The sequence below is a fragment of the Narcine bancroftii genome, chromosome 12 (assembly GCF_036971445.1).
Source record: "Narcine bancroftii isolate sNarBan1 chromosome 12, sNarBan1.hap1, whole genome shotgun sequence".
Classification (NCBI taxonomy): Eukaryota; Metazoa; Chordata; class Chondrichthyes; order Torpediniformes; family Narcinidae; genus Narcine; species Narcine bancroftii.
The window spans coordinates 95,421,934-95,439,400 of record NC_091480.1 but is presented as its reverse complement, the minus strand read 5'-3'; the positions used below and the strand labels follow the sequence as shown (position 1 = coordinate 95,439,400).

At 41.2% G+C, this 17,467-nt stretch overlaps 1 protein-coding gene across 3 annotated transcripts in view; it reads right to left on the bottom strand.

Moving 5' to 3' along the window:
- Nucleotides 1-16,817, bottom strand: part of LOC138746599 (leucine-rich repeat-containing protein 37A-like) — a 39,916-nt gene extending 23,099 nt beyond the window's left edge. For 2 of the 3 annotated variants that reach the window (XM_069904891.1, XM_069904892.1), the window contains exons 1-8: nt 16,137-16,817; nt 14,198-14,269; nt 13,549-13,620; nt 11,905-11,976; nt 8,203-8,283; nt 7,960-8,031; nt 3,594-3,668; nt 3,388-3,500 (exon numbers count right to left, since the gene is read on the bottom strand). In XM_069904891.1, coding sequence (XP_069760992.1) covers nt 3,388-3,500; nt 3,594-3,668; nt 7,960-8,031; nt 8,203-8,283; nt 11,905-11,976; nt 13,549-13,620; nt 14,198-14,269; nt 16,137-16,354 — 775 coding nt within the window. In that variant the 5' untranslated portion in view covers nt 16,355-16,817. The remainder of the gene's footprint in view (nt 1-3,387; nt 3,501-3,593; nt 3,669-7,959; nt 8,032-8,202; nt 8,284-11,904; nt 11,977-13,548; nt 13,621-14,197; nt 14,270-16,136) is intronic. The other variant, XM_069904890.1, reaches the window with a different exon arrangement.
- Between the last annotated feature and the right edge of the window lie 650 nt (nt 16,818-17,467).

Sequence of the window (17,467 nt, the reverse complement as noted above, 5' to 3'; positions counted from 1 at the left end):
TTTCCCTCTGCTCCTGAAGTGTATATTCATCCCCTTGCGTATTGTGCGTGTTTAGGCTCATTTAGCATTTCAATCCTGTTGTTCCATCTGCAGCCCCCGAAACAACTTGTGCTTTGTACCTCGATCTTGGTCTGGTTCTTAACCTGTGGGACCCACATGAACCTTCACTCCACATTTTTCTCAAGGAATTTTTCCAGGTTAACATTGTGATCCTGCTGGTCATGTCCACAGATGGTCACGTTGACCAAGTAGGGAAACAGCTTTCAGTTTGAGGTCATCCACTATTCGGTCCATCTCCCTTTGGAAGGCCAAAACCCCATTTGTGACTCCAAAAGGGAGCCTAAGGGAATGGTAGAGGTAGCCATCTGCCATGTATGGACTGTCCTCGGAGCTGGTGATAGGCCAACTTGAGGTCTATGGTGGAGAAGATCAGTTCTGGGCAATCTCATTCACCACGTCGGCTATGCGGGAGATGAGAAGGCATCCAAGAGGGTGAACCCGTTGATGGCCAGGCTGTAGTCTATGACCATCCTGTGCTTCTCTCTGCTCTTTACCACCATCTGTGCTCTCCAAGGGCTGGTGGTGGGCTCTATGATGCCCTCGGCCAGGAGTCATTTAACCTCAGCCTTGATAAAGGCTCTGTCCCTGGGTCTGTATCGGCTGCTCTTAGTTGCCATAGGCTTAGTCAGGAGTGAGGTTTTTGAACAGTGGGGGTGGTGGGACGTGGAGGGTGGACAAACCGCAGGTTGTGAGCAGTGGGCGGTGTTCAGATCACTGATTGGCTGTGTTCGGAGAGACAGGCGAGTGGTTTAAAAGTTGGTTATTACAGGCCATGAGGGAGGGCTGGGGGGCTATAATATTCCATCATAACACTTTTAAGTTGGCACCAGGTCCAGCCCCAGTATGACCAGTGCACAGTTGTGGCACCACGAGCAATTTAAAATTCTTGTACTTGGTGCCACCCACCGTTAGCGTTACTGTGCAGCTTCCTTAGATTTTGGTTCAGTGGGACTTGGAGGCCAACAAGATTTTACACTGGACTGGGGTCACTGTGGGGGACCAGCACTGTACAGTGCCTGGGTGTATAAAGCTTTCAGTACTTCCAGTGTCGAACAAGCAGTTTGTAATGCAGTAGTTTACCTCGATGTCCATGGTGGACCTTGCTAATTGATGTGGCCTGCTCTGATCCAGAACGAGCGACACCAGTGTCAGCTCATTGTCCCGACTTGCTGCGGTTGACTGTGTGCGTTGGCAACCTCCAAGATGTCCGCCCCGAAGATACCGTCCCTATAGTTTGCATGTGGTTGCCGACTCAGTCATCCCTGGGTTCCCGCCGTGCCATTCTCCATGACCACAAATGGAACCAAAAATTACTCTGACCAAGATGGCGACGGCTGCTGCCTGCACACGGCGCTGCAATGGGAAGATTTGGACCTACGTGGGATGCAGGAATACTGTGAGCAGCTGGAGCAGGTCGTGCTTCTGGCAGGGCAGTCCTTCGCGGGTGCTTCAGTTGGCACAGTTGGTGATAGCAGCTGCTAATTGGGACCTTGCATCGCAACATAGTGGCTTCTGCATTGTCGGAGGAGTAAGACTCCGCGTTACATTGGGCTTGTCTAACGATTTGGCAAGATCAACTGCATCCTGCAGAGTCCGATCGCCCTTCTCCAGAAGCCTTTGTCTGATACGGTCAGACCTGAAGCCGGCCACACACGCATCCCTGATCAGGTCCTCCTGGAGATGGATGCCGTAATATCAGTGCAACCACAAGCTTGCCTCAGCTCCCACATGGCTCAAATGTATTCGTCGACGGACTTACTGAGTGCTTGTCGACGGCTGCCCAAGAAGGATCTGGCGTAGATTATATAAACAAAATAGAGAGAGTGCAGAGAAGGTTCACGAGAATGTTGACAGGATTTCAGGGTCTGAGTTACAGGGAAAGGTTTTGCAGACTGGGGCTTTTTTCTCTGGAGCGTAGAAGATTGAGAGGGGACTTGATAGAGGTGTTTAAGATTTTAAAAGGGACAGACAGAGTAAATGTGGATAGGCTTTTTCAATTAAGAAAGGGGGAGATTCAAACTAGAGGACATGGTTTAAGATTGAAGGGGGAAAATTATAAGGGGAACATGAGGGGAAATTTCTTTACGCAGAGGGTGGTGGGGATGTGGAATGAGCTTCCGGCAGACGTGGTCGAGGCGGTATCATTGGTTACATTTAAGGAAAGACTGGATAGTTACATGGAGAGGAGAGGACTGGAGGGGTATGGACCGGGTGCTGGTCAGTGGGACTAGGAGGGTGGGGATTTGTTACAGCATGGACTAGTAGGGCCGAACTGGCCTTTTCTGTGCTGTAAGTGGTTATATGGTTATTATGTTCTTTGGGGACTGATACTGCTTTTGCAGGAGCTGAGCAAGTGTCACCAACCCTGAGCATGGAGAATGCAGTGGCCGACCTGTGAAAATAGCAGGTCTCTTTTGTCGCCTCATTGTGCAGCCACTGGTTGAATTTTACGGAGGCCTCTGGATCAGTGACCAGCTTCTTCATTCGAATAGCCTTGTCCATGGCGCGAAAGTATAGCGATTAAATTTCAGCGATATCAATTAGTCCCGACAGACCAAAAGTCGAGATTAACAGGATTTAATCGCTAAAAACTGACATCTCTTACATGCTGTTGGCCTGATTCCAAGGTAGTACTGAGGGAGGGGATTGGGCGGTACCACCTTTATTAGAATCCTGAGGGGGAGGGGTTCAGTATCAGGGGCGGGCCAAGCAGTACAAGGCATGTATTACAGAGTCCCATCACACACCATTATATTTTCACTTAACAAGCCAAACACAATATACAATATGCAATAGGTTTCTTTGCAAGTTGGTCAATGAACAGGAAACAACTTCTGAGAATGTTATTTTTAAAATAGTGAAACGCCGATTATCTGTTCTTCCACTGTTCAGAAATGACAATGACTCTATATCTAGCTCACCAGGTACTGTTTCACGGGCTCCCTTTAAACTCACTAGGGACCGGTTTCCTGCACTCCCTCAAGCCCACCAGGGCCTAGTTTCCAAACTCCCTTTACACTCATCAGGATCCCACTTCCTGTAGACTATTTAAGATCAACAGATTGACTAGAAAACTTCTTATAATGTACTTTTTAAAAAGGTACAAAACATTAGTACAAGGAGTATTAAAAGGAACAATATTCATTAGTCTGGAAAATCTGCCAGTTCAGCATACCAAAGTCTCAAGGTTGATGGAATATCAGAGTTTCCTTTTGTAAATTATTCTGTCATATTGTTCACTGGATGGCGTTAAAGTATTACGATTCAAATAGGGCTTGTACACATGAACGCAATTGTAGTTTCTGTATATAGGCAGACACAACCTACCACATGAGGCGTCACTAGCACATGGAGTTGAACAGTCCACCTTCACATTGAAGAGAATTTCGATAGTCTGGGCAATGTAGCAAAGACAGCACCTCACACGATCAGGCAAATCACTGCAAAAATAATGAAGTAACATAGGGCAGTAATTAAATAATAGCAAAGTAATGTAAATGATGTAACTTTGTAGAGAATGGAAAAGCACTCACAGCTGTACAATGTTCGGAACTGCCATAAAAGCTGGGTACATCATTTGAAATGAGAGTTTGGTTCCAAGCAAGCCTCTAAAAATGAAGTTGGTTAAGCAGAAAAGACTAGATAGTTATAAAGAAAGAAAATATTCCATTCCCAACTATAATTTACCATTTTAATGCCACACTAAAAACCTGTAACAGTATTCCTGCATCCCACAAAATATAGTGAAGAGTGAATTCAAGCATAGCTGTGGACCAGTTCTATTGGACAATTTGATATTTGGTATTCAACCCATTTCTAATGTTTCAATTAGTCACTGCATTTTATCATCAGGCAAAGTTTCATACTCCTGCACATTTTTTAGTACAATAAGGTCCAAGAGATGTCAATACGATTTTAAAAATGGTATTTCTAAGCTTGATAACCTTAAACTAAACATTAGCAGCAATTATTTTACAAACATCATGTCATCCTCACACAAAGAAAATTCTCCTTGTGTAATATACGATATAAATAAACCAACCACTCATTATGTGGCTGAGAAAGATTTTGCTGTACATCAAAGGTCAGCTATTTTTAAACAATAACATTTCTTACTTATCTCTAAATGTAACCCCACTATGTGCAAATGTAAGTAAGTGTGTGTGTGTGTGTGTGTGTGTGTGTACGCGCATTAAAACATAATTTAAACTTGATTAAAAAGTCCAGTTTCAACCATCTTGTCGACTTCAGAATCTTTCAAATCACAGTTCAGAATTATGAAGTACTTTTAAACATTACATTTTCAGATCTTTTTAGACTCGCAAGATTCTTGATCAGCTGTCTTTCAGAGAGATATTCTTCAAACGGGAGTGACCTTCTTCTGGGCATATATATGAGAAGTGGTCTTACTTATTTAAAAGCCATTTACTCCTGTGACAAGGATAATACAAGTCCTGTCTTTCCAGGAAGTCAAGTGTTTCTTCAGTCTTCTTAAGAGTCACGGAGTTTCCTTCCACAATGAGGCTGCACTCCATTTTCAAAAGAAAAGCAGTCTTCCTTTTGAGATCCACTTATTTCTGTATTCCCCTTTTATTAGGGGTAACACACAACAGCACTTAATCTGGTTACTGCAATTGAACTCTGTCTTTCATAATGTGTGTTCCACAGAGTCTCGTCTTCTGAAATGCCTCAAAATGTCTGAATTTGCCAATAATATTTTTCAAAATCATGTGACATAACACACATGAGCTCCGTCTCAATTTACTGGAATTTTTAAACAGTTGCCAGCTCTAGTTTCTTGGAAAACGTGTGACCTTCACAACTTTGGCAGACATCACGACTCCAAAAAATGACCTCACTTCTGAATGTATTGTATGGGTATGTGTAACTCTGTTCCAAACCCACTACCCATGACATAAGAAATATAGCTTAACATTAACCTAAATATTAACATTAGCACAGATCCATTACAGTATTATGTTCAAGCTCTCTGGTATAAAGTTCAGAGCTAATAAAATGTGACTTCTAAATGTAGTCTGACTGTGCACTGCAGCAAGGTTAGGAAACTATCTCTCTCTCGTGGATTTTAGCTTCTTGCATCATTCCATTCACCAGCTCATGTTTCACAGCACCATAGTTTAGTACGGTGGTTCTCAACCATAGGTTAGTAAGGGATTACTCAAGATGGTATGCGAGTGGGGAAAAAAGGGTTGCGAATGATTGGTTTAGTGAATTCTCAAGCCTCTATCTGGGCTGATGCTCCTCCATGCTTCCTTACTTTATGGATAAGTCTTATGTGACACCTTATCCAACACTTGCTGGAAATCCAAGTACACAACATCCACTTGTTCCCACTCATTATATCTTCAAAGAACTTGTAAATCTCTCATTACATAATACATCCTTCCTGAATCTATGTCTGCCTGATAGAATAATTTCTAGCAATCACAGGTTTCTTCCTTAATGATAGCTTCAAGCATTTTCCTGATCACACTCAATAAGCTCATTGACTTATAGTTACCTGATTTTTGCCCAAATCCTTTTTTTTCCCCCAAAATAAAAAAAGTGGTGCCACATTTGGGGTCTCCCAATCCAACAGGACCTGCTCGGAAACCAGAGAATTTTGTGAAATTATCACCAATGCAGCTACTACAACTTTTACCACTTTTGCATTCCAACAGGACTGGGGGAAATCTACCTTTGTACTCGCTGGTTTTCTCAGCATTACCTCTTTTGCGCTAGCAATTGTCCAGAGGCCCTCCTCATATCGCATCTTTAATGCCAGTCTTTGGCATGTTTGACATGTTTTCCATTGTGAAAACCATCAAAAAATAGTCATATTTTAATTAAATCTTTCTCACATCTTTGAAGGACGCCATTCACTTTGACTACCTCTTTCTGGAAGAAAGAATTATAAAAACTTTGTCTGTTTTTATGTTTTGTGCTACCTCACTTTCATAACCTTTCTTTCCTTTCTATACTGCACGCTTAGTAGTTCTGTGTCATGTCTTAAAGTTCTCCCAATCTTCCAGTTTCTCCAACTAGGCTTGGTGACTTTATGCACGAGCTTTGAATTTGATGCCTTACTTTATTTTTGTGGCTATCCCCTCCTTTAATATCCTTGCTTTTAACTGGAATATACTTCCGTTGAGCACTGATTAAAAAAATCTCTTTGCACATCTTCCACTGTTCTGCAACTGTCTCATCATACAACCCATGTTGCCAGTCTATGGGTGGTACAGTTAGCACACAACACTATTATGGCACCATCAAGCGGCTTTCAAATCCAGAACAGCCCATCAGGAGTTTGTGCAATTATTTTCCACTCTCTTCGGCTTAACAGTCAATTCCAAATGTTTTTTCAAAAAAAAATTAATGAATCTGTAATATTTTTCACAACTTTTCCTAACATTCCATGATGCAAACATTTACATTAAAAAGTTTAATTTACATCCATAAATTATTTCTGCAACATTATTTACAAAAAAAAGGACAACCCCAATGATCCTTTACCTGCAACAACATGCAAAAGTTTTCAAAGTGTAAGCCTACTTAAATTACTAATAGTAACCATGGCCTACATGGGTAATAACTAGAATATATATCCAACAAAGTAAACACATACTAAACAGCTGTAAACAACCTATGAAAGAGACAAAAAAATACAAAATGTATATAAAACAAAAACTATTCCAATAATCTAACCCTTCCCTTGTGAAGTTATGTTAAACTTATGTTCCATTATGCATGGAAGGTCAACCACTGTAAAATGGGATCAATAATCTTAAATTCTGAAAATAACTAAGGACCCCATAAATTTAGAAATTGAAGGTTAATTATGTTAGTAGAGCATCTAATCTTGTTTTAAATATATAAAACAGAATCAAGCAGGCCATCACATCAGAGAACCAGTGAGTGTGTGTAGGAGGGACAGCATCCTTCCATCTCGTCCAGCTCTTCTGGCAATAGGAGCAAAGATAACTACCTGGGATTGTTTCAAGTCAGCTGGCTTACTCACTCCAAATAGGGAAGGAAAAGGATTAGGAGACAAATTGATATTAAGAACTCAAGACAATGTACGGAAGGTACTTCCCCAATAATTGGAAAGCAAGGAACATGATCAAAACACATGAAATCTTTCTTTGGCTTGGCTTCGCGGACGAAGATTTAAGGAGGGGGTAAAAGTCCACATCAGCTGCAGGCTCGTTTGTGGCTGACAAGTCTGTTGCGGGACAGGCATGAAATAATACACCCGTAAATGGTGATATGGTTATATGGTAAAACCTTCTATCTCTCAAACTTTGAAGAGAAATTAGAATAAAATGTATCCAATTGAACTTTGGAAAAGTAAGCTCGATGTACAACTTTAAATTGTAATATGAGCATCAGGGCACAGAGAGAAGATGAATTAACCAATTTCAAGATAGAATCTCACATAGCATCAAAAAATTCTTGTTGAAAATCTTGCTCCCATCGTTTCTTAGTCTTGTCCAGGGAATCACCACTAGACATCAACAATAACTCGGAGAGAATTGATAACAGCTTTTTAAGCATTCGGTTTAAGATTATCAAATCTTGAGGGTGTTTTAATACCAAGGAATTAAAAAATTCCTAATATGTGAATATCTAAAAAAAGATAATGTTTAGTTATTTTGAATTTAGAAGATAATTGTTCAAAAGAGGACAGTTTGGTCAATAAAGAGATCTTGAAAAGATTGAATAGCAGCACTGCATTCTTTTTGACACGAATTTGCAACATTCCTGTAACAGTTTAACATAAACACAGAATTAGGTGAAAAGCTTTAATTACATCTTCTAGGAAAATCCTTCCACTGAAGTCAGAAATTGCCTGGCTATCTTTTATTCACATTTTTTGCTATTTCAACTTTGAATACTCACAGATATTGCATTGAAGGTAATTTATCAAATGCATCTTTCTCTATTACTTCCAGTGGATTGGAGTTCAAATTCCTGTTATACAAAAAGAATGCAAGAAAGTCTCCCAAGTAATTCAAACAGACAAAGTTTTAGGTCAGTCAATTGCCACTAATCTAGCTACATCATGCACATAAATATTGCACACGTCTATTGTGAAGAAAATGTTTTTACTGTTGGAGAAAGTCAGAATATTGTTTTACTTACAAGTGTCTAAGGAAAGGTAATCCATGCCAAGATTTGAATGTTCCATCATATAGAATTGTTATCTTATTGCCAGAAAGATCACTGTACAATAAACAAACAAAAAAAACTTTAACAGGTTGCCTAGTTCTTTTATGTTAAATTTAAATTAAGAAACACAACAGGCCCCTCTGGCCCACGCCGGCAAAATACACCGAAGATATTTGGGAGGTGGCAGGAAACCTGAGCACTCAGAGAAAATCCATGCAGACAGGGGAAGAACAAACAGATGGCACTGGATTCAAACCCGGGTCACTTTTGCTGTTAATAGCACAGCAGTGATCACAATACCAATCGTTAAACTAATATGAAATTGCATCATAAAACACCACAAGTACACGAGCTAGCCTTTCACATGGTCTTCAAATCAAATCCAAGGAATGTCCTTCTTTCTTTTAAAAATAGACTTTGAATATTGAGTCAGCCAAAATCTAGCAAACTGTACTCTTGGTAGCTTTTTATATCTGTAGTTCACTCATTGAGCTTTAACGAGTCCAAGACCCACTGTGCTGTGCAAGAATGATGCTGGCATTCTCCACTGGTGACCAGCTAAAGTTAAAGACATGGGCATACAATGGGAAGTAAAAAAAAGGAAACTCTCTGAGGGGATTGAAGTTGGAACATTCTTCTGAGGAAGAGCAAGGATGGTTTTCATCTATCCGAAATGTTATTATCCCTGATTTGCCAAGCAGATGGAAATGACACCTAAAAGTTATATAAAATTACTATAGATGCTGGAAAACTAATAGAAACAGAAAGGGCTGAAATATTTAAATATCCGCCAGCTACGCCAGGGAGTGTAGGCCATTACAGCCTTTAAAGCTGAGAGCGAACACCACAGATGGCTATGATGCTTCAATACCTGATGACAACACCTCTATGCCTGCTTTCAGGAGAACCCAACAGTGCTATGAGGATCCCTGGAAATGATATCGGTCTCTGAACCCATAATTCATGAGGGTGAACTCTTGTACACCATCAGACCCGGACAACGTACCTGGCAAGGTCTTGAAAATATGTGCTAACCAACTAGCCAGAGTGTTCTCAGACGTTTTCACCCTCCTATTGCTGCAGTCTGAGGTTTCCACTTGCTTCCCAGGGCCCAAGAGGAGAAGAGAGAGAGAGCAGCCTCAATGGCTATCGCCCAGTAGCACTAACATCGGTTGTGATGAAATGCTTCGCGAGGTTGGTCATGGCCAGAACATGCAACTAAGCAGAGCTCTGGACCCACTGCAATTTGTCCATCACAATCGCTCCACACCTGATGCAATATTGCTGGCTCTCCACTCAGCTCTTGATCACCTCAAAACCAGCAATTCATACATACAGCTGCTCTTCATGGAAAACAGCTCAGCCTTCAATACCATTATTCCCTCAGTGCTGGTCAAAAAGCTCCAAACCCTGGGCCTTTGCAACTGGATCTTAGTCTTTCACAGTATGAATTGGAAACAATGTCTCCTCCTCACTATCTACACAGGAGCACCAGAGGACCCCAAAACCCAGCAGCAATAGATATTCACCAAGACAAATGGTTACTTAAACAAAAGTTGCTTTTAATCATCTTTAGACATGAAAACAGAATCACACTTTAACTCATCACTATTAACTTAACTAACCCAACTTAACCACCCCCCTTCTAATTCTAAGCGCACGTGTATGTAATGTGTGGGTAAATTCAGAAAAGCTCTTTGGTTCACAATCCAATCTCACTTCTCATTCCTCCAAGTTCACTGGTTGCAGGCAATTCTTATACTGTGCACAGAATTTAACATTTATAAAGTTCATCAGGCTTTATGGTTACCGCTCAGGAAGTTTCTTGTCAGTTCTCAGAGAGATTTGTTGTTTGCTGGACACCCATAACTGATTTCTTGTAACCAGCCACTTCAGTGACTTGCCGAAGAAACCTGCCCCATCAGGGTTTTCCAGCTGATAACCTCTTTCTTTCAGGTCACCACAGAGTTCCTTTTTGTTTCTCTTATTCGAAGTGAAACATTAGGCAGCCAGTCCACTCCTCTTGTATGAACCACAAGGGCTTTGGTCAAGCACTCACAACCCATCTTCCAAATGGGGGTTTTCCACAAGCTTGCCAGCTTGTCGTGTTCCAGTCCCAGCTGCTGCTGCTGACTGAGGCACTGCAGAACTGATCTGAGAAAAGCCTGTTTGACTGACTCTGCTTGCAAAACCACATGACCCTCTTAGAACAGCAAAACAGCACTCCCAGACAGCCTCTGGCTCCAAACCTACACCTCCAAGTTCTTTCATCTGTTGGCTTTTAAAACAACAATCCATTAGTGAAGTCCCTTTTGCAAAGGCTCCTGGAGCCAGCCTGTCTGGCTTGAGCAGAGCTCCAATATTTTAAATGAGATCTGTTTTGAAGTGTTTGTATGTGACCTACACTAAAAAACCTTCTCCTTTAAACATAGCTATAATCTGTCACACAGTGCTCTACTCACTATACACACAAGTGTGTGGCCAGGCACAATTCCAATGCTATCGACAAATTTGCCGATGACATTACAGTTGTCAACAGAATGACAAACAGCAATGAGGAAGTGTACAGGAGGGAGATAGATCAGCTCGTTGAGTGGTATCACACCAACAACTTGCGCTCAACAGTAGCAAATCCAAGGAGATGATTATGGACTTCAGGAGGAAGTCGGGGAACACGACCCAGTCCTCAGAGGGCTCAGTAGTGGAGAGGGTCAAAAACTACAAATTCCTGGGTGTCAACATCTCTGAGGATCCGTCTTGGAGCCTCTATGTTGATACAATCAGGAAGAAGGCTCACCAGCGGCTATACTTGTGAGGTGTTTGAGGAGATTCAGTATGTTACAGAAAACTAAAAGAAATCATTTCGTGGAGAACATTCTGGCTGGTATGGAGGTGCCAATGGTCAGGACTAGAAAAAAACTTCAAAGGGTTGTTAAGCTAGCCTTCAAATTCACTCCATCAAGGATATCCACAAGAGCCATTGTCTTAAGACATCTCTATCCCTACCACCCAGGCCATGGCCTCTGCTACCATTGGGAAAAAGGTACAGGAGGCTGAAGACAAACCAATGGCACAAGGACAGCTTCTTCTCTGCTGCCATCAGATTCCTGCATAATCAATGAACCAAAGATTCTCTTATTTTGACTTTTCATGCACTATTTTTTGAGAGGTGGCTAATACGAATGCTTGCCCTGTGACGCTGCCGCAAAACAATGAATTTCGTGACTTGTTCATGACAATAAATTCTGATTAGGAGGTCAAACTACATCTGTGGGAAGAGAAATGGAATTAAATTTTCAGGTTGAAGATCCTGATGAAGGGTCATCAACCTGAAACGTGACTATTTCTCCACGACAGATTTGATCTCACCTGCTAAATATTTCTGGGATTTGCTGTTTTATTAGCAATGATAGTTCTCATTTTCACAGCACAAAAACATCACTCGGGTATATTCTGCAAAGTTACAATTTGCAAATAATGATCATTATTTTTATAAAATCATGGCTGGGTAAATAGGATCAATAATTCATAGCACATAATCAAAGAGAAATGAACAAAATTATTTCAAAAAGAAAATGGCACAAATTAATATCCAAAGCAACACATGACAACTTAACTCCTTAAATCTCAATTTCTAATCCTCCATTTGAATTGCAAAATAATATTAGAACTCACAGAATCTCCAGGAAAGGTAGTGATTGAAACACAAACCCTGCGATTTTAGAGATGACATTTCCAGAAAGATTCCTGTGTTGAAATGACAAAAACATCCAGTATTACTGTCCCCTATACTCTATGTGCTCAGTCAATCATCCGGATACTTCCTGGTGGGTTCTTGGAGTGAAAAAAAAATGTTTTACAAATTGGCAACATTTGATCCAACTCAGGGACTGGTCAAATGTTCCATTCTGAAGAGCCTCATAATGCAAATGGCATCGTAGATTATAGCAATGCAAATGTGGTTGAATTTAGTCTCTTCCAAAGCTAATCTTACTCAGCATTTAAAAATATAGATCTTACAGAACCTTGTCAGTTTGGCATCATATTCTCTCCGAGAAATGCTGCCTTCCTTTCCTTCTTGTGAGATGCAGGAGAAAAAGGAAGGAGAGGACAAATATTGAAAGTAACCCGTCTTTACTGGCCAGCAAAATCTAGGATATTTAATGCTGTCGTGCCAAAGGAGATGGCTTCACAAATGTGTAGAACAAGGAAGATTTAGGAATGAGAATTCAGCTTATTCAACATTGAGATCTTAGTACAAATCCTCTTGCAAGGATTTTCTTCTACTTTCTCTGCCACACCTGTTCACATGATGAGGACTTCCACTCCAGGACATCACAAATGTTATCCTTTTCAAAGAAACGGCTTGCCCCACTCCCACCATCATAGATAAAGCCCTTACCCACACCTCCAGTCTCACCCCTTCCCCCAACAGGCAGAACAAGGGTAGAATTCCCTTGGTCCTCACTTTTCACCACACCTGCACATTATTCTTCAACCCCTGCCAATAACAACCAGATCTCACCACCAGCTACATCTTTTCCTGCTCATTTCTTTCTGCTCTTCATAGCGACCACTCGCTCCATGACTTAAAAATTTGCTCATCCATCCCCACCCCCACAAAAATCAAGCACTTTGCACCGCGACAGTAACAGGTCCGAGACTTGTTGTTACAGCTTTTCCACCCCCCCCCCACCCCAACCAAAGGACATAAACAGACCATCTAAGTGAGACATGTGCCTCCTCCACTGCATTTGGTCCTCGAGGTGGCCCCCTCTCCGTCAAGCATAGATATTTACAAAGAGTTCTTTGTCTGTCTGGAATACATGCATACAGGTCATTCCCAGGGAGACAGAGGCAAATATACACTATAGCTGATAAACTATCAAATCGTGAAAGATGCCCTTTGGTCTATCCAGCTCACTGATGTTTGAGAGCAAGGTGCTGAACACCAGCAAGTGGTCCAGAACTAAATGCTCACGGACACATTGGAGCTGGGCATAGCGATCGCAAGGACTCCATGGTGATGAGCCACAGTTCAGGGCTCTTCCACTAGGTAAAATTTCTTCGTTTAAAAAGCCAGGGAACTATTAATTTTAAGAACAAATAATTACTAATACTGTTCAAGCGTAACGTAGTGAGATAAACAAGATATGAAAATGGTGGTTTGAATGTTTTGTATTACATTCTTTTGAATATTTTAAGAATAACTTGTATTTAAAAATAAAGGGTAATATGATATGCAGCTCCAGGCCTGTTTAGAAGAATCCACAATCCACTACAGCACTGAACCCAATTCATTAAAAAAACTATACTTACAATTTCTTTAATAGGATGAGGCCTTCAAAGGAATCCTTCTCTAGAGTTTCAAGGTGATTTTCGTGTAGGTCTCTACAAAAAATTGTTAAAAAGATAGAATATCAACTTTATTGACATTTCAATTTCTGAGAAATTCTTATTGCCAATGTTTTGGTTGCTCTCTGAACAACTACAGTTGTGAAAATAGCTACAATTTAAAAAAAGTCTCCGCCCCCACCTCCCCGTCTCCGCCCCCACCTCCCCGTCTCCGCCCCCACCTCCCCGTCTCCGCCCCCACCTCCCCGTCTCCGCCCCCACCTCCCCGTCTCCGCCCCCATCGAGATGTCACATGTAAGAATCCTATTCCTCAATCTCCATTATATCTACGCCCTGGAGGAGGTCTTCCATTCCAGATCATGTAAGAATCAAAATTTGTTTTTAAAAAAGGAAACACATTGTTTCTTTGCCCAAGCTAAAGCAAATAAAATGCCTCAACACAAGCCTGGGAGAAGTTACATCTCCAATCAATTGTCCATGGTTGTTACCTTTGATTATATTCCCATCCTCAAATCTTTCAGTGTTTGTCGCCACAAACCTTGCCTTGCTCTCCTCTACAATGTTCACAATCAACAATGTATTAGAAATAAAAATATATTTTAAAAAGTCTTACAAGGTTTCTGTCCATCTGAATGGTAACCAAGTGCTTTCTTTGATGGTGGTAATGTCATTTTCACCCAATTCCCTTTTGGGGAGAAAAATCAAAGAATATTCTCATTATTGAAGTTATAAAAAGTACGATTCGATACATTTTTATGTTCCTATTGGTGCAGGCAGTTAATTATGCTCTAAGAATATTTAAGGATGACCAAAAGATTTATCAATGATTTAATCATACCATTCATAATTTTCTAAATCAGGCATATATTCAAGTACCGTTCATATGTTTATCACTAAATTTTCTTGAGTACTTTTTTCTGCTACATTCTATAAGACTGTGAAAATAATCACCTTCATATTGGAATCAACATATCTGTTCCTGCTGGCTCCTCCCCGCCTTTAATTTTGAAAACAAAAAATAAATGTATAATCCTTAATGCCCCTGTGCTGAGGTGATTAATTTCCAGCATCAGCCAATTAAACGTCCTGGACATTCTATCCACAGTCCAAAGAATTCTGAATCATGCAAAAAGATGATCTATTCAGCCAGATAGTACTAGTTAAAGGAATTATGTGGAAGTTGGCTCATTCGTAAGCATGTGCCTTTAACAAGCTGAAAAATAACTCTCCACGTTTATGACAACAATAAATCATTGGTACAAAATGAAAGCATGAAGGAATAAGGAGACAAGCAAATACAGTAAAAATCCTCGTTATCCAGAATTCAATCAACTTGCAGCCTCAAACAACCAGCAAAAACCCCACGGCGCCCCTAGTGGTTAATCTGCCAATCACATTACGCAATCTCAAACAACCAGAAAATTCACTTACCTGGCATCTACCACTGCCAGCGCAACACATCGTTTTTCGCCACCTTTTGCATTGCATCAACTTATCAAAGTGTTTTCAATCACACTTTCCCCAAACAGAAACTGCCATCCAGAATATCAAATATGGCAATGCCAACACCTTTTGATTTTTCTTCCAAGTCATATAATACCCAGAACTGAATGCCATTCCATTTTTGTCAAAATCTTCAATCACTTAACAGATAGCAGGATGACAGTGCCATCATAGCAGAAGTTCAAGTAATTCTCTATTACCAGCACCATCAAGAACAATTAAGAAATGGCATTAAATATCACCTTAGGAATGTTACACGAGTAAATAAATTAAAATGTACACTGAGGAGTAGCCCAAAAATGATTAAAAGAGGAAACACTTCTACACAAAAGTATCAAAATCATCGTCTTAAACCCCACAGTCTTAAACATTGTGATCTTTTGATCATGAGGAAAAGCAAAATTCAGCTGAAAAATGTGAGAAATATAGGGCTAACCAGTTCTTGAAGTAAGCCACTCCTGACCTCTAGGTTGGGTCATGGGACAATGTTTTAAATTCAACACTGGATATACAGGTTGATAGGTTCTTGGTGAGTGAAGGTGTGAAAGGTTAAAGCGAGACAAAATGGTGGGTTAAATGGAAAAGTACACCAGCTGTGATTTGAGTGGCAGAGCAGATTTAATTTGCTGAATGGCGTCCATGTCTTATGGTCTCAATGGAACAAGATTTTCAGGTTTAAAGTAAATATGGTAGGATTACTTCAAATCCAACATTTTACCCTCTTTGGCTCAAATGAAAATTATTTTTTCCAAAACAAATTGGCAAGCTGGTTTCGCCCCCAAGTGCTGCAAGACAGCACTCTATCTGGTAGCTACGAAACACTGGAGCTACAGAACAATTTCTGTCTTTTTTTTTCTCTCTGTACATACTATATCAATTTAGATCAGAATTGACTATTATTCCGATCATTCAAGTTTTGTGATTGAGGTGCTCAAATTGGTGATCAGTTGATTTCAGACATCTGGATATGTTTTTTTTGACCCAGACCACTCCATTTTCGTAACTGTTAAATAATGTCACCATTGCGCTTTCCCCACATTGATACTCACACGGTGTTGAAAACATATGATGTACCTCTGACGTAAGGCACACTGTCCAGCTGTCGCCACTTCCCAGCCCCGATGCAGGATAAAAGCCAAGAGGTACAGGTACACAAAACGGGGCAGGAGGCATCTTGTAGTTCTCCGGTTGATGGGATGGGCAGCATCAGACCGATATGAAAATGCCCCAGGAGCAGCAGGATGGCCAGCGCAATGCCTCGTGGCATGTTTTACACCAAAGCCAGTGACTCCACTCCCGGGCTACTTGGAGCCCAGAAGGGCGATGTTCCGAATGAAGATCGAAGAACTTGTGACTTGATCTTGAATTAAGTATTTGGGTCTACTGTCTGGTAGAGAATCACAGAATCTTCAACCAAGCGATGACAAAGCCAAGTGGTGAATCCTGGCAAGCTGTCTGAGGCTGGCACTCAGCAGCGGGCAACCTGAATGTGCAGAGGTGCCCACACCTAGGATTCAGGGGGAGGGGGGGCAAGACCCATGTGGCATGCCCGGGCCTCCCCATCCATTTCTGGGAAGCTCATTCACCTCCCTGACACCCACGTTTGATTGCTGACAGAGGCCTGATGATGGGTTCGCCACCCTGAGGGCTCCGACACTGCAGAAACCATTGATTCCCTGTCCCCCCTCCCACAAAATCACCCCCTGACACCACTCAGATGGACTATCCCAGTGGGTGGTTGACAGGTAGGTGGCTCCTGCCCATTGTGATGTGTTCACCTCCTCCCCTTTGTGACACACTTGCTTCCCCTGCCCATGGGTGGTGCAACCCAATCCACACTGGTGGGTGGGGGGGGGGGGGTCAAAGCAGCACTCTCAGGGGGTGGACTATCTTTCAGTGTTTTATCCAACAACTTGCCCACAAAATTAGGCTATTTCTCCTTAAAAAAACACCTCCCATTGTTCTAGCACTTTGCCCTTCCCAAAAAGAGCACAAACAATAAATCAGTGTTTATTCAGGATCCATGGATAGATTTTTTAATCCAGTGATTCATCTGCTTTTAAACAAGCCAGATCCACCAATACATTTTTCTCTCCGTGTTATTAACATCAATGCCCACCCATGGAGGCAGTTGCAAAATATTTGTTAGCAGAATTTTATAGCTTTGTGCTAGTTTTCATCATCAAGTGGTTCTGCCCGTTCCCTCCCAATAATCTTTCATTTATACATTGGAGTTTTCAAGAATTAAAAAAAATCAACCAGTGATTGTTTTATACCCTCTTTGGCATCTGAATTTCATCCCTACACTTTCAATGCTCAAAATCACTCTGCAGCATTGAGCTTTTGTAGCCGTTTTTGCCTTATCTGAAATAGGATTCAC